Here is a 22,442-nt window from a genome sequence, read left to right on the forward strand (position 1 = left end):
TCAATCTACATTTGAAAAAAATCACAACAATGTTTATATTAAAAGACATATTCTATAGATAAACATATGTCCTCTCCTTCTTGAACTTCCCTCCCCATCCCACCCCTCTAGGTTGTCACAGAGCAGAGGCTTTGGGTTCCCTGATTCATGCTGATGTATACTAGAAACCATCCCAATATTGTAAAGTAATTATCCTCCAATTAAAAATAAAATACAATTTGAAATTTTAAAAAAATATTACAAATACAGTAAAAAGGAAAAAAAATACTAGAAAACAAAGAATCCTTGAGGCACTCAGGCAAAAAGAACAAGTATAAAGGCTCCAAAAAAATTGCTTTTGAACATACAAGAATTCAGGAATAGCATTCTTAAGAAGTCATACAGAAATAGGGAATCAGAGGAAGGAAAAAAAAAAAACTTTTTTAAAGATGTAGATTTTCTAGAAAATATTCAACAGTGAAAACACCAAATGTTCTGACATTTGTGAGAGGGAAGCATCAGTGAGAGGAAAATTCATAACTTAAAAACTAATACCAATTTTTTTTTTTGGCTGTGCTGTGCAGCATGTGGGATCCTAATTCTCCAACCAGGGATCGAACGCACACCCCCTACAACAGAAGCACAGTCTTAACAACTGGACTACCTGGGAAGTCCCCCTCTGCACTTTTTTTTAAACCTGAACTATTTCACAGTAATTTTTAGCTTGTTAAATAAATGAACTACAATATATCCACACAATGTGTGTGTTATTCGCTCAGTCATGTCTGGCTCTTTGTGAACCCACGTACTGTAGCCCACCAGGCTCCATGGGGATTCTCCAGGCAACAATACTGGAGTGGTTTGCCATGCCCTTCTCAAGGGGATCCACACAATGGATAAGAATAAGAATGTTATGTACTACTCTAAAAACATCACCAGGATATACTGTTAAGGGAAACAAACAAGTGTAGAATCCTATATACAGCAGGCAACCGACTGTGTAAGAAAACAGTGCAGGAAGTATTAAATAAAAAAACACATATTTGTACATATGTACATAATGTACACATTTGCTTATATTTGTATAAAGAGAAATAGAAACATATGCAGGAAACCTAGAAGGCTATTATCCAACAAAGCAGAGAGTGAAACAAGGTAGATGAGGAGGCAGGACCAAGTTTTTCAGTAAAAATGTTTTTATCATTTTGATTTCTAAACCATGTTACTTAGTTAGAAAGCAAAATTTAATTTTTTTAGTATTTATTTATTTGGCTGCACCAGGTCTTGGTTACAGCATGCAGGATTTTCTTTTTTAGTTGAGGCATGTGGGATCTAGTTCCCTGACCAGGGATTGAACCAGGCCCCCTGCATTGGGAGTGCAGAGTCTTAGCCACTGAACCACCAAGCAAATCCCACAGAATTTAATTTAAAAAAAAAAAAAAATTTTTTTTAAATTCAAGGCTGGCCAAAATGGGTCCACTAGGTAAGTAGTCTGCCAAACATTTAGGAAAGAAAACACTCCAATTTGTTAACATCTGCTCCAAAGATGGAGAAGCAGAGGAAACACTTCCTAATTCATTCTATGAAACCAGCATTACCATAATACCACAACCTGACAAAAGCAGACAAGAAAACTGCAGACCAATATCACTCATGAACATAGACGCAAAACGCCTCAACAAAATATTAGTAAATAGAATCCAACAATGTATAAAGAATTATACAGCATGATCACGTGGGATTTATCCCAGGTATGCAAGGCTGGCTCAACATTTGAAAATTAATTAATGGCATCACATCAACAGACTGAAAAATCACATGATCATACCAATAGACAAGGGAAAAATATTTTACAAAATTCAACATCCATTCATGATAAAAAACTCTCACCAAACTAGAAACAGAGGGGAACTTCCTCAATCTGATAAAGAACGTCTACAAAAACCTACAAGAAACATCATACCTAATGGTGAGAAACCAGCTTTCCCACTGAGATCAGTAACAAGGTAAGGAATGCAATAAGACAAGAAAAGGAAATAAAAGGTAAGTAAATGGTGTGTGCTCAGTCGCTTCCGTCATGTCCAACTCTTTGCGACCTTATGGACTATGGAATTTTCCTGGCAAGAGTACTAGAGTGGGTTGCCATGCCCTCCTCCAGCGGATCTTCCTAACAGAGCGACTGAACCTGCGTCTCCTGTGTCTCCTGCATGCAGGGGATTTTTTACCGACTGAGCCACCGGGGGAGCCCAAAGTAAACTGGGAAGGAAGAAATAAAACTGTATTTGTTAGCATTTGATGTGATTGTCTATGACAAAAATCTGTTTAAGAATCAACCAAAAAACTCTTGGAACTAATAAACAATCACAGCAAAGTTGTAACCATGGCTAGAGGAACTTACAGGCTACAGTCTGTGGGGTCACAAAGAGTCGTACACAACTGAGCAACTGAGCACACACAAATGGAAAACAGTATGGAAGTTCCTCTAAACACTAAAAACAGCGTTACCATATGATCCAGCAATCCCACTCCTGGGTGTATATCCAGAGAAAACTTAGTTTGAAAAGAAACATGTACCCCTATGTTCATAGCAGCACTATTTACAATTGCCAAGACATGGAAGCAACCTAAATATCTACCAACAGGTATGTATAACTGACTGAACCACTTTGCTGTACACCAGAAACTAATGCAGCACTGTAAATCAACCTGATGGGAACCAACACCACAAGCCTCATCTAATACCCCAACTTCCCGCAGCTTCTCAGGTAATAGGGTCTTCAATAATATTAAAAAATGAATAATTACCATTTACATTAACGCCCCAAAATGAAATACTTAAGTAAAGTCTAACAAAATATGTACAAGATCTCCTTGAAGAAAACTATGATGACAGAATCCAAGAACTGGGACTTCCCTGGTAGTCCAGTTGCAATGCAGGGGATGTGGGTTCAATCCCTGACCAGGGAACTAAGATCCCACATGTCAGAGAGCAACTAAACCCATACACTGCAATTACTGAGCCCATTCAACACAACTAGAGAGCCTACACATCACAGCTGGAGTCCATGCACCGAAAAGAAAGATCCCTCATGATGAAATGAAGATCCTGTGTCCCACAACAAAGATCTGACAGTCAAATAATAAGTAATTTTTAAAAAGAATCTAAGAAGTAAATAAGTAGCAAGATAGTCCCTATTCACAGATAAAAGACTCAATGCCGTCAAGATCTCAGTTCTTCCCAGCTTCATCCACATCTATTCAATGCAATCCCAATCAACACCTTGCATAGCACCTAGCAGAGTGTCAGGTCCATGGCAGGCTCAATGAAAGTGAAGTAAGCATAAGTTGTGGTGGAAAGCCAGCTCAGAAGTCCTGGGGCAAAAGTGGAAATATACAGCAAGTGCGCTGGACAAACTTGCATGATTAAGAAAACCCAAGTACTAACTGGACATCTTGAACAGAAACCAAGGACTCAGTGACCTTACAGATGTGTCTCACCTCTGTCATTCTCTGTATATTAGTTTCCTCTACCTGATGGGAACCAACACCACGAGCCTCCCCTAATCCCAACTTCCCAGAGCTTCTCGGAGAAGAGCGTCTCACTCTCATCCTCAGGGTGTAGTCACTCACTTAAGAGCCAGACATCCTAGAGTGTGAAGTCAAGTGGGCCTTAGGAAGCATTACTATGAACAAAGCTAGTGGAGATGATGAAATTCCAGCTGAGCTATTTCAAATCCTAAAAAAAAAAAAAAATGATGCTGTTAAAGTTCTGTACTCAATATGCCAGCAAACTTGGAAAACTCAGCAACGGCCATAGGACTGGAATAGGTTTTCATTACAATCCCAAAGAAGAGGAGTGGCAAAGAATATTCAAACTACTGTACAACTGCACTCATTTCACATGCTAGCAAGGTAATGCTCAAAATCCTTCAAGCTAGGCTTCAACAGTACATGAACCTAGAACTTACAGATGTACAAGATGGATTTAGAAAAGGCAAAGGAACCAGAGATCAAATTGCCAACATCTGCTGGATCACAGAAAAAGCAAGAGAGTTCTAGAAAAACATCTACTTCTGCTTCATTGACTATGACTAAAGCCTTTGACTGTGTGGATCACAATAAACTGTAAAAAATTCTTAAAGATAAGAATACCAGACCACCTTACCTGCCTCCTGAGAAACCTGTATGCAGGTCAAGAAGCAACAGTTAGAACCCGACATAGAATAAAGGACTGGTTCAAAATTGGGAAAAGAATAAGTTAAGGCTGTACTCTGTCACCTTGCTTATTTAACTTATATGCAGAGTACATTATGTGAAATGCCAGCCTGGATGAATCATAAGCTGGAATCAAGATTGCCAGCAGAAATATAAACAACCTCAGATATGCAGATGATAGCACCCTAATGGCACAAAGCAGAAAAGAACTAAAGAGCCTCTTGATGAAGGTGAAAGAGGAGAGTGTAAAAGCTGGCTTAAAACTCAACATGCTCACTCCTTGGAAGGAAAGCTATGACAAACCTAGACAGCTATTAAAAAGCAGAGACATCACTTTGCCAACAAAGGTCCGTATGTTCAAAGCTATGGTTCTTCCAGTAGTCATGTACAGATGTGAGTTGGACCATAAAGAAGGATGAGCACTGAAAAATTGATGCTTTCAAACTGTGGTGCTGGAGAAGACTCTTGAGAGTCCCTTGGACAGCAAGGATATCAAACCAGTCAGTCCTAAAGAAATCAACCCTGGATGTTCATTGGAAGGACTGATGCTGAAGCTCCAATATTTTGGCTATGTGATGTGAAGAGCTGACTCATGGGAACAGATGCTGGTAAAGACTTAGGGCAGGAGAAGGGGCGACAGAGGGTAAGATGGTTAGATAGCATCATCAACACAATGGAGATGAGTTTGAGCAAACTCCAGGAGACAGTGGAGGACAGAGAAGCCTGGCATGCTGCAGACCATGGATGACAAAGAGTCAGACATGACTTAGCAACTAAACCACAACTCATCCTCAAGTTCAGTTTGAAAAATAGGCAGAAAAGTTTCAGGCAGCCAAGCTTGAGCCCTAAACCAAAGTTGAAGGGGCCTGTTTTTGTAAGAATACAGCCACTCCACCAGGACCACCAGCTTAGAGGAGAGGGGCAGGGGTGTCATAATGGGGGCCTCTGAGACATTTCCAATGGCATAGCTTGCCACAGATACATACTGGGATCCCTTTAGGGCTTCAAGGTCAGAACGTAATTTGTGGCACCCTAGGGTGGAGAACATGGCCTTGTCCCAACAGTGACCGTGGTAGTGGAAGGCATGGCATGGCTGATGGCCTTGGATGCACTTGGAAGGGCAAAACTCCAACTACAAGTGCTGCCTCCTAAATGAATATTGGTGGGTCCTTCCTGGGTGCCAAAGGGCAACTGACATTTGGTAAACATGAGACTGGGCCCACACCTGCAGATTGACTACATTAGTGGGGCCCGTTATGCCCATGTAAGAAAGCCATACCTCACAGGTCACAAGTAGATCATGAAAACACATGTAACTGAGATTTTGCCCAATTGAATCATTTTATTTTGTAATAGGTGCTCATTAAGTTGAGAGATAATGTTCATACTCTTTAAAAAAAATTATTTATTTGGCTGTGCCGGGTCTTAGCTGTGGCATGCGGGATCTAGTTCCCCGACCAAGGATTGAACCCTTAAGAGGACGGAGTCGTAAACACTGGACCACCGAGGAAGACCTCAACTGAATCATTTTAAACCGTCACTAGGAACTGCTGAGTAAAGTCTCCCTTACAGGAGCTGGGTAGCCTGCCCCATAACTTTTTGGGCCTGACCACAGGGTAGGCCCAATGGCTTTTTGTTGGTATAGAAAGAACCAGGGAATTTGCCCTGGGAGCATCTCACAATCAAATGGAAGGGAATTCCAGGCAAACAACCACAGTCCTTCAACCCTTAGGTGAGGTCATTCAGAGGCAACTGTTGTGCACTGGGCCCCAGAAGCACTTGATGCACTAAGCCCCCTAACTACTCTTCTTAACACATAATCTGCCTCCCCTTCCAGGGCTTTCTGTGATCACCTCCAACATAAACTGCTTGTACCTAATCCTGTCTCAGGCGCTCCTCCTCAGGGATCCACACCAACTCACCACATTGTAGTAGAGGAAGCAAGTGCTACCATCCAAACGAGGCATATAAGGAGACAGAGGTGATAAGAAGGACAAGAAGTGGAGACCTCCCAAGAAGCCTCCTGAGGACATACTTGACCACGAAGGCTCAGACACCCAACTCAGGGTAGCAGAGGAGCAGACGTGCATTAATGAAATTCACAGAAACAGAAGGTGAAATCACACACTCGGTGCTTTTAATTCAAAATGAAAACAACATCATCAGACCTCTAGCATCCACCTGACACCACCTTCTCACCCCACAGACTGCTGGTGGGCATGGGCTGGGCTCAAAAAGAGTTATGGAACCTCTCTGCTGAACAACTCACACCTCTGTGAACTGTGGTAGGGCTGGACACTGACAAACAAAATCCCTGATGATGGTGCCTAAGTAGGTGCAAAGGCAGAGGCCAGCTCCCCAACTCTGAAAGTCTCAAGAGACTCCTTTTGCACTCCGATGACTATGGGTTTCGAAGAAGAAAGTGGGCTGAGTTCCAAGTAGCTCTTCCTTACTACCCCAGCACTAGGGACTGGTGGACTGCGGGCTGGCTGGCAGGGATGGGGAAAAATGGGGTCAAGGACAAGCAGGGCTGGCCCAATGCGGAGGTCTGAATAAGCCACAAGGCAGCTCCAGGCACAGGATGTTCTGTGATTCCGCCTCTCCACCCTCTTCCCAGACCCCTTTTCTGCCAGCTTGTCCTATCCATTTGTCCTGGGTGTGGCAGCATGCCAGAGCTGAGAGCAGGCTGGGAAGGCGGAGGCAGATGCCAAATTTTACCTGTATGTCCCTTTAACACCATCTCCTTGACCTTGTGAGGACTCCCATCCCAGTGTGGGTCAGTGGGACCAGGCAGCGCTGAATTCTTTCTCTAGACCCTGGACAAACTGGTCATTGAGGAAGAGCAGCTGACCATGGGGCAGGAAGCGGGTGAGGATGCCCTCGATGCAGTCAGCCCTCAGCAGGAGGTTGGCACCTCCTGGGACCAGCAGTCGGAGGTGGTCAAGGAGAAGGCGAGCCAGCAATCGAAGTGTGCTCTCCACCAGCAGCAGGTTCTCGTGAGTATCCAGCACCAGGGCAAAGCCTATAGAGAGCACGCCTAGCCACACCACTGTCCGAGGCTCCTGGAAAGGGTCCCCTGGCGCCAGGCGGAAGGCCCCACATGGGGCCTCATGAAGGGCAACTGGGTCATCTGAGGACTGGGGCTGCAGGTCCACAGCATGCCGACCACACGCCTGCTGCTGCAGCTGGTACATGGACTCCACCTGCCTATGGAAAATAGGTGGGTCATGGACTTGTCATCCTCAGGATCACCCCTGGAGCTAGGAGCTGCCATTATCCCCCTAACTAGATGTAGAGACTGAGACCTGGAAAGACTAAGTGCAGTGACCCTGCCCAGGACCACACTACAGAAAGCATGAGCCCAGATAGGAATTTAGGCTCCAGCCTCCAGGTTCTGAACCATTTCACTCTATGCAGCCAAGAGAAGGCAGGCACTGAACACAGCTCCTTGGACTGGGAAAGGGCATCAGGGGAAGAAGATCCCTCCCCTAACTGATTCACAGAGGCCTCCTCAACATCTCAACAAGAGATGAGAAGTGGAGTATAAGCTACATCCAACCCAGGATTTCTGTAAACTCTCCACCCTCACCCCATCCTGAAGCCTTCTGCAAATAGAAAAGAAAAACCTTCCACTTGGACATCCAGGCTTTTGAAATCACTCTCTGACCTCTCATGAAATCACCTTTCAACCTGGGCCATGTAAAGGCTGCTCTTAAAGACATGTTTGGTTTTCTGTGCCACATAAAGCGGGAGGAGGCCCAGAGAAACAAAGAGGTAACAAGAGGCTGGCCCACAGTTGCCCCAGAGTGTTAACCTCCACCCAAAATGCAGAGCGGCCCGGAGACTCCGGCACCTGTTGGTTCAGTCTGGGTCTGGGAGGAAAAGGTCCCAGGCCAGCTACCCCATCTGGAACAGTGTTTCCCAACTGTATACTCTCTGGATCCTAGGCTTTCAGGAGGCCTTTGGTGCCAATTCCCATAAACTACATTCTCTCGCCTCTTTAAGGATTCATAAAGCTTAAAGGCACACTAAGGGCCCTGAAAAGTCCTGCGTTCAAAGCATGTTTAATCTGTACTGTTTACACTCAAATCCCAGCTCTTTCACTTTCTAGACTCTCTATAGCTCATCCATAATCTTCAAATTCCTTTAACTCACTATACACTCATCTGTAAGGTAGGAATAATATACCTACCTCAAAATACTGTTTCAAAGATAAAACGAGTTCATATACATGAAATACTCAGAACATAAAATGCTTACTACATACAGGCTAAATAATATTAACTACAAAAAAGTTATAGTAAATGCTAAATAACTATAATAAATAATCATGATAATAACATTATTTCTTTAACCCCTTTTCATGTAATACTTGTGAACAACCGGGAAGACTTTGAAACCACTAGTCTAAAAACTTTCTGCTCCTTAGTCCTCCTGTTTCTCTGTGCCATCCCAGAAAACCTATCATAATCACTGACTAGGAAGCCCTGGGCCAGGGCTGGATGGTATGGTTACCTGGCCACAGCCAAAATCTGCTCCTTTCGGAGAAGTCTGTCCCTCTCAGCACTGTGTGGCTGGGGGTCATTGGGTGAATTCTCGGCGCCGAAGAAGCAGGAGTAGAGCACTCGGCAAAAGCCCTCCTCAGCCTTGGCAGCCCGCAGGGTGTGAATGAGGAAGGCATGGACCATGGCTCTGGAATGATGATACAGAGAAGTCAGACACTTCAGTGAAATGAGTGTATAACCCCAGCAGGGGAGGCAACCACAGAAAATGTCTGGCCTAGCTCCGTCTGGAGGGCGGTGTGGCTGGTCACTGGTCCTCCTTAGCCACCCAAGACACATGCCCAGCTCTGGCCAGCACCTCTGCCCACAACAGAGTCTAGTGGCTAAGATATCCTGGACAACCCCAAAGCCAAATCTACAAACTGCTGGCCAGGAATTTTTTTTTTTTTTTTGGTAGTAGGCATGAGGTTTATTGGTCATAGTATTTTTTTTTAATTTTATGAAATTAATTTTATTTTCATTTTATTTCATCTTAATTTTATAAAATTAAAGTTTCATTTGAAATGTAATTTTATAAAGCATTTTCTCTCTCTCTTTTATTTTGAAGACTGTAAGTTATCAGAGTAAAGGGACACTGGGGAGATGCTCCAAACTGAAGAAGGCCAAAGACACAGGACAGAGGAATACAACCCTGGCAGAGAAATAGGTAGCTTCAAATTACAGCATTATTAGGATACCTGGAAGCATTTAAATATGCATTACAGGTTAAATAATCGTCTTGATCAATACTACCTGGTTTTGAACGTAGGGGAATATCCTTGTTTTTAGAAAATACACACTTTAAGTACTTCTAAATACACAGGTGAAGGAGCATCATATCTGCAACAAACTGAATTAGAATATTACGTATACAGGACTTCTTTATAAAAAGTTTCTTTCAGTCTTGAAATTTGTAAGCCTGCTGCTGCTGCTAAGTCGCTTCAGTCGTGTCCAACTATGCCCATAGACGGCAGCCCACCAGGCTCCCCCGTCCCTAGGATTCTCCGGGCAAGAACACTGGAGTGGGTTGCCATTTCCTTCTCCAGTGCATGAAAGTGAAAAGTGAAAGTGAAGTCGCTCAGTTGTGTCCAACTCTTAGCGACCCCATGGACTGCAGCCCACCAGGCTCCTCCGTCCATGGGATTTTCCAGGCAAGAGTACTGGCGTGGGTTGCCATTGCCTTCTCCGTGAGATCAAGTCCAAACAAAGACCATGAAATAGAAATAATAATAATGTCTGACTGGCTAAGTGACCACCCGGGATTGAAAGGTAGCAGGGATCTGTGACTAAGGGTAAATAGATCGTCGGTTTAAACCAGTTAAAAATGAAGGTTCCAGAAGGCGTTTTAAAACCGGAGCCCGAAGACCTGAGCTGACCTCCCATGACCCTCTAGCCACGAGAAGATTACGTCATCAACCTTCGCCACGGGTCTCGCGCAACCCCGAGGCGCAGTGCATCTGGGGGGTTGTAGTTGCTTGCCCCCAGCTAACCAACTGTGTGGGGTGGGGTGGGGCGGATTGAGTGTGCACCGCAACCCCGGGCCGCTGTCCTCAAGGCGTGGTACTCACCTTTCCTTTCGTGCCTGCAAACTTCTAATAACGGGCCAAGTCCCTCGGTAAAGGGGCAAAATGGCGGCTGCGCGGCACCGGGGCGCCTGCGCACGTCAGTAGCGGGCGCGCGTCCGAGCGTGACAGTCTCAGGGTGGGTGAGGTCTCATTTCCGGAAATGCGCTCCGAGGGCGGGGTGTGGGCGACTTGCACGGTCTGACAAAGACCCTTAGCCCCGAGTTCACCGTGCGGCCTATGCTGGTCACTCACTGAGTATGCGAGGTTCCCACTGGTAGTCCTGCACCAGCCGAGTCTCAGGCCATTTTCCCCTGCGGCCGCGAGGGGGCGTAGCGATCCGGCTTGTGGCGCTTCCGGAAGAGGCAGGGTCTGAAGGGGCAGGGCGGGCGGATGTCAAACTGGCCCACTTGCGTGGGAACCCGCGGTGTGTGTGTGTGCTTACTCAGTCGTGTCCGACTCTTTGCGACCCCATGGACTGTAGCCTGCCAGACTTCTCTGTCCATGGGGATTCTCCACGCAAGAATGCTGGAGTGGGTTGTCATGCCCTCCTCCAGGGGATCTTGCCAACCCAGGGATCGAAACCAGGACTCCCGCGTAGCAGGCGGATTCTTTACCGTCTGAGCCACCAGGAAAGCCCCAGAGAATCTTGAGGGCACCTGTTAAAATTCAGGTTGCTGGGCTTTGGCCCAGAGAATGAAGGCTTGGGGGAAAACAAGCATATTTAGGAAGTTGAGGGAGCAGGGCTTCTGTGTGTGTGTTCCTCCGATGGGTTAAGACTAGGGCTTGAGGAGGGGAGGGGAAAAGACTAGGGCTTGACTTGGAGTGGACTGATTAAAACTGTGGTCCCAGTCGTGTCTCCAGCTGTCACGGACAGTTCAGTCATTTTACTGGGCCCCAGTGAAGCCCCATAGGGTTTAGTAGACCGATTAATTTTTTCCTTTCACACTCCTGCCTCTAACAAGCTTCTTCCTTGCCCCCTCTTTGAGGGAGGCTATCAGAAGTATACATAGGGGACTTCTCTGGTGGTCTAGTGGCCTAGACTCGGTGCTCCTAATGCGGGGGGCTGGGTTCCATTCCTGGTTAGGAAACTAGATCTCATGTGCTCCAACTAAGAGTGGACATGCCAAAGCATTGGAAGATCCTGTGTGCCACAGCTAAGACTTGGTGAAGCCAAATAAATATATGTTAAAAGGCGTGTGTGCACGTGTGTATGTGTATGTGTAAGTACTTCCCTATTGGAGTCTTGGCTTAGAAGTGTTTGGCGCCCTGCAAGACTTCTCTGGGCCACGTGGCTTGCCCTGGTCTCCCCAGCCCCCTACCTCCCAACACATAATCATTTTACCTATCGGCAGGTCAACTGCTGCAACCTACCCAGATGTGCTCTGTGCCTCAGAACCCCACACTGGTGATTTCCCTCGGCCTGGCCTGCCCTTTCCTCCCCTTTATTAGCCCTTCAAAAGGTACTCAGACCAAAACTTAGGGGAAGCCTTCCTTCTAGACTGCCCATTAGTGGTCTGCTGTCCTGTTTACACCCACTGTGAGGGTCTGCCTAAGGTGCTGATGTCTCCTATGGGATACACCCTGGCTGTGATGCCCAGTTTCAGTCACCAGGGCCAAACACAAGGTCGACCTGCAGGCAACCCAAACACACTCCTTGGTGACTGAAGAAAGAAGGGCAGTGCAGCTCAGGCAGAGAAACTGGTGTGCAGACTGGGCTCCTCTGGCCATAGGACTCAGGCAAAGAGGCAGGGAAGGGAAGCTAGAGGAGATAGCCTGGGTGCTGGCCAGAGCATGTGGGCATTCTGGTCACAGATACAATATGTAAATATTTTTGTATGTGGAGGGGCAATCCCAGAGATAGTGGGGCCTCAGCCAATAGACTGGGATGATGTTGGCTCAGTTCCTGGTCCCTATCGCTCTCAGGCAGGACTCATGTCTGCCAGCTGATTACAGCAAAGAGCTGACCAAGGGCACTGTTTGCTGGGGGCCAAGTGACATCTGGAACACACTATTCTGGCCTCAGTCCACTCCTCAGGCAGTGAGTCCACTCCAGGTCCCAGGCTAGTGTGAGGTACATGGAGGAGACAGCAGTGAGAAGCTGGCCTGAGCTTCTGGAGGTCAGGGGTGACCCAGATGGAGGTGGTGTCAAGGTAAGTATAGCAGGCTCAGATGTCATTTTCAACTTTTGGTAACTTGTGTCATAGGCCAACTTGTGCCCCCAAGGTCAAAGCAAGGTGCTGAGACAGTGAGGCAGGAAGGGGCCTGGGTCCCCAAAGACTGCAGAAACTTCTTGCTGAATGAGGAGCACATATATTTATTTTGTTCAACTGCTGTATGGGGTTTCTGTTAGATGCTGCTGTTGTTCAGTCGCTAAGTTGTGGATGAATCTTTGCCATCCCATGGACACTAACACTCCAGGCTACACTGTCCTCCACTATCTCTGTGAGTTGCTCAAATTCATGTCTATTGAATCAGTGATGCTATCTAACCATCTCATCCTCTGTCGTCCCCTTCTCCTCCTGCCTTCAATCTTTCCCAGCATCAGGGTTTTTTCCAGTGAGTCAGCTCTTCACATCACGTAGCCAAAGTATTGGAGCTTCAGCTTCAGCATCAGATTTATTTCCTTTAGGATTGACTAGTTTGATCTTGCAGTCCAAGTGACTCTCAAGAGTCTTCTCCAACACCATAGTTCGAAAGCACCACTTCTTCAGCGCTCAGCTTTCTTTGTGGTCCAACTCTTATATCTATACATGACTACTGGAAGAACCATAGCTTTGAACATATGGACCTTTGTTGGCAAAGTGATGTCTCTGCTTTTTAATAGCTGTCTAGGTTTGTCCTTTCCTTCCAAGGAGTAAGCATCTTTTAATTTCATAGCTGCAGTCACTGTCTGCAGTGATTTTGGAGCCCAAGAAAATAAAAATCTGTCACTGTTTCCACTTTTTCCCTTCCTATTTGCCATGAAGTTATGGGACTGGATGCCATGATCTTAGTTTTTTGAATGTTGCATTTCAAGCCAGCCTTTTCACTCTCCTTTTTCACTTTCATCAAGAGGCTCTTTAGTTCCTTTTTGCTTTCTACCATTAGAGTGATATCATCTGCATACCTGAGGTTTTTGCTATTTCTGCTGGCAATCTTGATTCCAGCTTATGATTCATCCAGCCTGGCATTTCATATGATGTACTCTGCATATAAATTAAATAAGCAAGCTGACAATATACTGCCTTGTCATAATATTTTTCAAATTTTGAACCAGTCCATTTGTCTATGTCCAGTTCTGTTACTTATTGACCTGAATACAGGTTCTCAGGAGACAGGTGAGGTGATCTGGTACTCTAATCTCTCTGAGAATTTTCCAGTTTGTTGTGATCCACAAAGTCAAAGATGATAGCGTAATGAATGAAGCAGAAGTAGATATTTTTCTGGAATTCCTTTGCTTTCTGCACGATCCAGTGAATGCCGGCAATTTTATCTCTGGTTCCCCTGCCTTTTCTAAACCCAGCCTGTACATCTGGAAGTTCTCAGTTCACATACTGCTGAAACCTAGCTTGAAGGATGTTGAGTATAACCTTGCTAGCTTGTGAAATGCACACAGTTGTACAGCAGTTTGATCATTCTTTGCCATTGTCCTTCTTTGGGATTGGAATGAAAACTTTTTCCAGTCTTATGGCCACTGCTGGGTTTTCCAAATTTGCAGGTATACTGAGTGCAGCACTTTAACAGCATCATCTTTTAAGATTTGAAATAGCTCAGCTGAAATTCTGTCACCTCTACTAGCTTTGTTTGTTTAATGCTTTCTACCAGTCAATCCTAGAGGAAATCAGTCCTAAATATTCATTCATTGGAAGGACTGATGTTGAAGCTGAAACTCCAATACTTTGGCCACCTGATGTGAAGAACTGACTCACTGGAAAAGACCCTGATGCTGGGAAAGATTGAAGGCAGGAGAAGGGGATGACAGAGGATGAAATGGTTAGATGGCATCACCAACTCAATGGACATGAGTTTGAGCAAGTTCCAGGAGTTGCTGGTGGACAGGGAAGTCTGGCGTGCTGCAGTCCATGGGGTCATAAAGAGTCAGACACGACTGAGCGGCTGAACTGAACTGAACTGAACTGAATGCTTCCTAAGGCCCACTTGACTTCACACTCCAGGATATCTGGCTCTAGGTGAGTGACCATACCACTGTGGTTATCCAGGTCATTAAGACCTTTTTGGTCTTATATTCTGTATATTCTTCTGTATATTCATTCTGTATGGTTCTGTATATTCTTGCTGCCTCTTCTTAATCTCTTCTGCTTCTGTTAGGTCCTTCCTTACCATTTCCATCCTTTATCATGCCCATCCTTGCATGAAATGTTTCCCTAATATCTCCAATTTTCTTGAAGAGAGCTCTAGTCTTTCCCATTCTATTATTTCCCTCTATTTCTTTGTATTGTTCATTTAAGAAGGCCTTCTTATCTCTCCTTTTCTATTCTCTGAAATTTTACATTCAGTTTGGTATATCTTTCCCTTTCTCCCTTGCCTTTCACTTCTCTTCTTTCCTCTGCTATTTGTAAATCCTCCTCAGACAACCATTTTGCCTTCTAGTATTCCTTTGCCTTTTGGGTGTTTTTGGTCACTGACTCCTGTACAATGTTAAGAACTTCCTGTCCATAGTTCTTCAAGCACTCTCTCTAATGGGTCTAATCCCTTGAATCTGTTCATCCCCTCCACTGTATAATCATAAGGAATTAGATTTAGGTCATACTTGAATGGCCTAGTAGTTTTCCCTACTTTCTTCAGTTTAAGCCTGAATTTTGCAATATGGAGCTTATGATCTGAGTAACAGTCAGCTCCAGGTCTTGTTTTTGCTGACTGTATAGAGCTTCTTCATCTTCAGCTGCGAAGAACATAATCAGTCTGATTTTGGTGTTGACCATCTGGTGATGTCCATGTGTAGAGTCATCTCTTATGTTGTTGGAAGAGAGTGTTTGCAATGACCAGTGTGTTCTCTTGACAAAACTCTGTTAGCCTTTGCTCTGTTTCATTTTATACTCCAAGGCCAAACTTGCCTATTATTCCAGGTATCTCTTGACTTCCTACTTTTGTATTCCAATCTCCTATGATGAAAAGGACATCTTTTTTTTTGGTGTTAGTTCTAGAGGGTATTGTAGGTCTTCATAGAACTGTTCAACATCAGCTTCTTCAGCATTAGTGGTTGGGGCAAAGACTTGGATTACTGTGAAGTTGAATGATTTGCTTTGGAAACAAACATACCATTCTGTCATTTTTGAGACTGCACCCAAATACTGCATTTTGTACTCTTTTGTTGACTATGAGGGCCACTCCATTTCTTCTAAGGGATTCTTCCCCACAGTGGTAGATATAATGGTCATCTGAATTAAATATGCCTGTTCTCATCCATTTTACTTATAGTTCACTAAGATGTCAATGTTCAATCTTGCCATCTCCTGCTTGACCACCTCCAATTTACCTTGATTCATGGATCTAACATTCCAGGTTCCTATGCAATACTGTCGTTTAGAGCATCAGACTTTCCTTTCATCACCAGGCATATCCACAACTAAGCGTCATTTCCCCTTTGGCCCAGCCACTTTTCTTTCTGAAGCTATTAGTAATTGCCATCTGCTTTTCTCCAGTAGCATATTGGACACCTTCCAATCTAGGGGGCTCATCTTCCAGTATCATATCTTTTTGTCTTTTCATATTGTTTATGGGATTCTCGCAGTAAGAATACTAGAGTGGGTTGCCATTTCCTCTTCCAGTGAACCACATTTTGTCAGAACTCTTCTCTGGAACTCATCCATCTTGGGTTGTCCTGCCTGGCATGGCCTGTAGCTTCATTGAGTTATGCAAATCCCTTTACCACAACAGGGCTTCCCTTGTAGCTCAGTCAGTAAAGAATCTGCCTGCAATACAGGAGACCTGGGTTCAATCCCTGGGTTGGGAAGATCCCCTGGAGAAGGAAATGGCAACCCACTCCAGTATCCTTGCCTGGAAAATTTCATGGACACAGAAGCCTGGTGAGCTGCAGATCATGGGGTCGCAAAGAGTCGGGCACAAATGAGCGACTAACACTTACTTACTTATTTACCACAACAAGGCTATGATCTATTAAGCAGTCTATTAGGTACAGCCTAACTCAAATGAGTTAAGTGAGGCAACATGTGAAGTGGAAAGAGTAGAGCCTGACACATAGTCAGCACTCAGTAAATGCTGACAAACATTAATGCAGAAGCAGGATAGGAGAAGGTGTCAGAAAGGCCTTGGTCAGTACTGGAAAGCAGGTGGAACCTTCTGGTCTGGAGGCAGTTTCAGAAGAAGAAAAGTGAAATAAAATACTACAATTCAGTATCCTGTAATAAACCACAATGGAATAGAATGAAAAAGAATATATGTATATTCTTTATAAATATGTATGTGTATATATATATATATATATTATATACATAACTGGATCATTTTGCTGTATACCAGAAGCTAACACAACATTGTAAATCAATTATAAAAAAACTGAAATAAATAAAGCACTATAAAAAAATTAGAGAAAAAAAAATTAGAGGAACTTGAAGGAAGCAGTTGGCTGGATTTGAGGCCTCACTCACCTGCCTAGGAGCGACCAGGGGCTACACTTTCCCATCATTTCCCTTTCCCCTACTCTGGCTGTGGGCAGAGATGCCCATTACCCTGATCCCCAGCTCCACCCTTCTCAGTGGCCGTCTGAGTTGGGGGGTTTGCCTGAAGTCCCTTCCCCACACTCTCATTCTCCATTGCTCTCTGCCTACTTCTAGGTGAGGCCTGCCCCACAGTGGCAGGCAGCCTTGTGTTTTCCCCTTCCCATCCCCCTTGACGCCCACCACCAGAATGCACATCATGACTGATACTCAATTTGGACAGCAGTCTCCATTCCCCACTCACCCAAGCCACTGCAGGGTCCTGAAACACTGATGGGCAGCCTGGCTTAGAAAGCTATACTGCTTCTCCCAGACATCAGGACCAACCCCTAGGTTCTGCTTACACACCTCCAGGGACAGAGGAAACCCACCCCCAAGACAGCTGGGAATGCTTACTGATGATCTTTACAAACCCTGAGACCTCAGGCCAGACCAGTTGAGCCATCACCTACATCTGGATGAGGGGAGGGCAATTCCATGGATTCTGTCAGCCCCAGGCAGATTTTTTTAATGTTTGATAAGAATGTCCCAGACGGCTCAGACAGTAAAGAATCTGCCTGCAATATGGGAAACCTGGGTTTGATCCCTGGGTGGAGGAGATCCCCTGGAGAAGGGAATGGCAATCCATTCCAGTATTCTTGCCTGGAGAACTCCATGGACAGAGGAGCCTGGCAGGCTACAGTCCGTGGGGTTACAAAGAGTTGGTCACGACTTAGCGACTACACTTTCACTTTCAAGAATTTTTAGCTGTTTCTCAAATTGTAGAGGAGGAAACTAAGAGGAAGAGATTTACTGCGAGTTCAGGTAGGCTGAGATTGAGTGGATATGGCTGCCCTAGAATAAAGAAGACCAAAGTAAGGCAAGCCTTGTACCTCTATCCCCCTTCACCTCCCTGGGCCATCTCAGAGATGACGTGCCCTAGGTGGGTCACCAGACAGCTCCCTCTGCCTCTGTACCAAATCCCATCCACAGCCTCCTAACTGCTTCTCTGGTGCAGTAGGACAACAGTCTCCTACACAGAGTAGCTGGGATTTTCCTTTGTAATCCATCACCTAGGGGCATGTCCATGTGCAGAAAAGGCTCAAACCCTCAAGTTGGCCCCTTTCTTTTAATTAAATGTTTTTAGGATTATCCTTTTTACCCATCTGGTCTTGTAATTCCCATGTTGGCTCTAAGTAATAGCAACCATAGCAGACTCTTGTATAGCACTTGGAATAGGCAGGCCCTGTTCTCAGTGCTTTGTATACACCAACTCATTTGATCCAATTCACAAGCCTTTGATGGAGGGGCTTTACTATCTCCATTTTGCAGATGAGGAAATTGAAGCACTGAGATCAATCCTTGTCCATAAATTTCAGTGTGTTTCATGCCGTCCCCTTGTGTCCCCTTCTCCTCCATCCCCTCAGGGTCACCACAGAGACTGTCAGCCCCCACCGCCAACTCCTAGAGGCCATAACCCCAGCTCTGCTTACCCGCAATAATCTAACCCTGGGAGCTCCCTTCCCACCCCGTTTGGATAACCTCCTTCCCTGGTATTCCCACCCCCAACCCAGAAGGCCCATTCCAGAACCCTCCCCTCAGGGAGCCCCAGGCCCCATGTTTGGCTGGGCTCCAGGAGGACTAGGCAGTCTGTGATTTGTCCTTTCAAAAGGCTGCTCTTCCTGCAGGGCTGAGAGCCAGGAGGCCCAACGAGGCAGCTCAGACCCGGCCACGTGAGGCCCCTTCCCTTCCCGCTGCCCCAGGCCCAGATGACTCAGAGCCTGGCAGCTGCGGTCACCACCCTTCCCCGGGGTGTGAGCGCTGGTGTGGGCAGGGTGGGGGAGGAGGCAATCCTAGCAGCACTGCTTGGCATCCACACAAACTCCTGTTGGGTGGGAATGCTTCTTAGCTTCTGTCTCATAACCAACTGTCTCTTTTGAACAATAGGCTGAATAACTTCACATTATCCAACATTCTCTCAAGGCACGGATTTCAAGGCTGCAGAACAGCAACTTCTCCATCATTGCTCAACTTCCCTCTCCTGATTGTTTCCAGATTCCACATGGCTACAGACCTTCTTGTCTAAACATCCTTCCTTTCTGTACCAACAGTTTTATTGCTTCTGGAAAGTAGGGTGCTTTTGTGTTCAATCCCAGGGATAAAGACTTCTAAAAAATCATCAAGTTTTCTAGATGACTGTGAGCTGTGGTCACTGGATGGACTCAAGCCAGTGACCTACAAGCCAGTGACCTAAAGGGTCACTTTAACTTTTTAAAGAATCTGACTTGAGAAAAAATTAAGACTAAGATTAGCATTTCAACATAGGAGAGTCAGAAAACAGGCTGAAATTCCTGTTACTGCCGTACCCCAGCATGTAGGTGCATGCAGCTCTGGACAGTGAACAGAGCTCTTTGCTATAAACAATCACATTTTCTGGTTAAGAGAGAAATTAAAATTTACCAATCCTAATGAAAATATGGGACAACAAAACTCTCAGACACAGCTGGTGGGAGCTAAGTTGGTATAGCAACCTTGGAGAACTATGTGGAAAATACACACACTATGATCCAACAGTTCCACCCCTGGTATAGTTCCATCACATTTTGAAATAGTCTCAAACAATCTACGGGCAGAATGAAAATGTTCTATCTCTTAATTGTGGTGGCAGTTACCAAACTGTACATCTATCAAAACTCACAGAAATATATACACAAAAGACTGAATCTTTTGCTTTAATTTTTAAAGGATTTAAAGACTAGGGAGGGACTTCCCTGGTGGTCCAGTGACTGACTCCATGTTCCCAATGCAGGGGGCCCAGGTTCAATCCCTGGTCAGGAAACTAGATCTCACAGGCCACAACTAAGACCCAGTGCAGCCAAATAAGTAAACAAATAAATGCCAGGGAATTCCCTGGCATCCAGTGATTCGGACTCTGCTCTTTCACTGCCATGGCTCAGGTTCAATTCCTGGTTGGGTAACTAAGATCCTGCAAGATGGATGGCAAGCCCCCAACCCCCCAAATTTTAAAGGCCAGAAGAAAAAAAGTGAACGAACAATTTAATTTAGGAATATATCCATATAGTGAGAATAAATTATTGGTAAAAGAAACAGGATGGACCTCGAATCATTATGCTGAGTGAAAACAGTCAGACACAAAACTGTATGAAGCTCAAGAACAGGTAAAACGAATCTACAATTGAGGTCAACTAGTGGTGAGTCCAGAGTGTAGGTAACTGGGAGAGAGCTGGAGGAAACCTTCTGGGATGCTAGACATGTCGACACGTTGAGCTGTGTGGTGCCTTCTCACATCTGTGCCCTATGTTTAAGATATGTACCTTTGAGGAAATGTCAGTCTTTACCCAAATTAAAAAGAAAACATTCTTTAAATTGTCATTGCAAATGACAAATAGCAAGCAAATCCAATGATCCCCAGCCCCCTGACTCTGTCAGGCCTAGCACAGGATCCTGTGTGACTCTTAAACCGTGAGTAGGCTGCATGTGGCTGCTCCCAGGCTCCTAGCCAGAGGTGGGAATTCCTGCCCTGACTTGGCATAAGCAAAACAACCTTTAAAACTGGCTGACAGCCCAGGATTTTAAACCGCTTCCTTGCCTGATCCACCCCTCTTTTTGATCATCCAGGAATAAAGTTATATCTTCTCTTCCTGATAGGGACTGCAGCACCTCTGCCCTATCCCCTGAAATTCCCAGGACAGGGAGGTCTTGGCCCAGCCCAAATTGGAGAGGTGTACCCTAGCACCCTCTCTACCGGGCCCAGGCACCAAGGCCTTCTCTCAGGGAAGACTCTTGTCCTCACTTGATCAAGGTCCCTTCCTCTTGTTTCCCCTGCAAAATGAGCTAAATGTGTGACCTGGTGTGATTAGGAGACACTAGGTAAAAGTGTTTGGGGCAGACTAAGCGATCACAACTGACTACGATGGGTTGTGAGTTGGGCAGAGGTGGCCACAGCTGTCAGCACCTAGCTCATTCTGGGTGGGGTTAGATACTCAGCCCCAATTGCTTTCTCCTCCCCATGTGATCTGATCCACATGGCCAGGGAGGTAAGAGGACTCTTAGAGCAGAAGCTAGGCAGCCTAGCCCCACCTTCTTGCCTCTTGCAGAGGTGGGAAGGTGAAGAGTGCGAGTCCTGGGCAGCTGGAATATCTACTCTGCTTGTATCTGCTGTGTGACCTGGGGCAGGTGAGTGCCCTTTGAGTATCCAGGGGCCTTCCTCCTCATAAAACCAGACCACTTGAGCATTCAGGGTGGTGCAGGCAAATCTCAGAACTGTGCCCAGGGCTCTCTCTCTCCTCTCCCTCTACTTCTTCCTCTTTCTCAGGGGTCTGCACAAGTATTTTCCCTTTTCTGGGGCAAATCCCATCACCCAGATAAAGCTGGCTTGGTGCCAGCCGCCTGCTCAGTGGAGGGGGCTTCTGGGCTACACTTCTTGAGTAGAAGCCCAGCCCCCACCCCCACCCCCCCAATATCATCCCTCCTACCTATTGTGCCCTTGCAGCAGGCTCAAGACCAAGATTGAAGACCAAGGAGCTTAAGAAACTTGGGATCGGGGGGGACAAGCTAGAGACAGGGTAAGTGTCCTTTAGACTCAGCCTAGGACTCTCAAGTCTCTTCTTATTGCTCTGGCAAGAAACAGCCTGTTTTCCCACCTGCAGAATGGAGCGAATAATCACAGCAAGGTAGAACTTTAACAAGAAGTGGGAATGACACTTAACATGTTGTGTGAGCACTCTGTATCAGGCAGAGTCTTAGTTGTACATTTGCAAAGGAGCCCCTACCATCATAGCTCATATTTGGGCTGCTGTGGGAGAGAGTAATTTGCTGTGGTATTCCAAGCGCATTTCCTGACACATCCAGGTTTCTGGTTCTGCCATATAGGCCCTTTCCTACTCTTTTACCTTGACCTTGGCACCTCCTAAGTGGTGGAACCTTTGCTGAGTACTGGGGATAATGAAAGTAATTTCCCTAATAGAGCAGGGAGACTTCTGGGAGGCATTAACATTTGAAATTGAATCTTAAGAGAAATAGCAGCTTGAGGAGAGCATTCCTGAGCATATTGCAGATGCAAGGACAAGGAAATGTGAAGAGCAACTATGGGGGATTTAATTCAGCGAGAGGTGAGGAATGAGGCAGCAGAGGGTCTAGGTCCTAAAGGCTGAGACTTTTAAGTTTCTGAAGGCAATGGTGAGCCACTGACAGTTCTAGAGAACAGACTTGATGACATCATTCTTGTCTTTTTGGTGCAGAATTTAGGAATGGAGAGCTAGTTTAGAAAGGTGGACCCCAGAAGTGCTTGAGAAGCCAGATGAGGGAAACAGGGAAGCTGAATCCAAAATCTTGGCAAGACTTGGGAAGAGGGTATGAGGCCACCTCCCCAGGAGTCTTCCAACCCCAATCGGAGACTTGCCTCTGCTGTATTCCACCATCAGGGTCTGCCATAGTCTTATTAAGGGCTCCACAGGACACAATGC

The 22,442-nt window shown here is 45.6% G+C and overlaps 1 protein-coding gene across 1 annotated transcript; it reads right to left on the reverse strand.

Annotated features, from left to right (window-relative positions):
* Window positions 1-6,320: 6,320 nt before the first annotated feature.
* Window positions 6,321-10,630, reverse strand: AP5S1 (adaptor related protein complex 5 subunit sigma 1). Its single transcript, XM_055544299.1, has 3 exons — window positions 10,304-10,630; window positions 8,710-8,886; window positions 6,321-7,401 (listed from the first exon to the last, which is right to left on the reverse strand). Exons 2-3 carry the CDS (start codon window positions 8,880-8,882, stop codon window positions 6,972-6,974), a joined length of 603 nt encoding a protein of 200 aa, XP_055400274.1. The 5' UTR covers window positions 8,883-8,886; window positions 10,304-10,630; the 3' UTR covers window positions 6,321-6,971.
* Between the last annotated feature and the right edge of the window lie 11,812 nt (window positions 10,631-22,442).

Source organism: Bubalus kerabau, chromosome 13 (genome assembly GCF_029407905.1).
Source record: "Bubalus kerabau isolate K-KA32 ecotype Philippines breed swamp buffalo chromosome 13, PCC_UOA_SB_1v2, whole genome shotgun sequence".
In the NCBI taxonomy this organism is placed as follows: domain Eukaryota; kingdom Metazoa; phylum Chordata; class Mammalia; order Artiodactyla; family Bovidae; genus Bubalus; species Bubalus kerabau.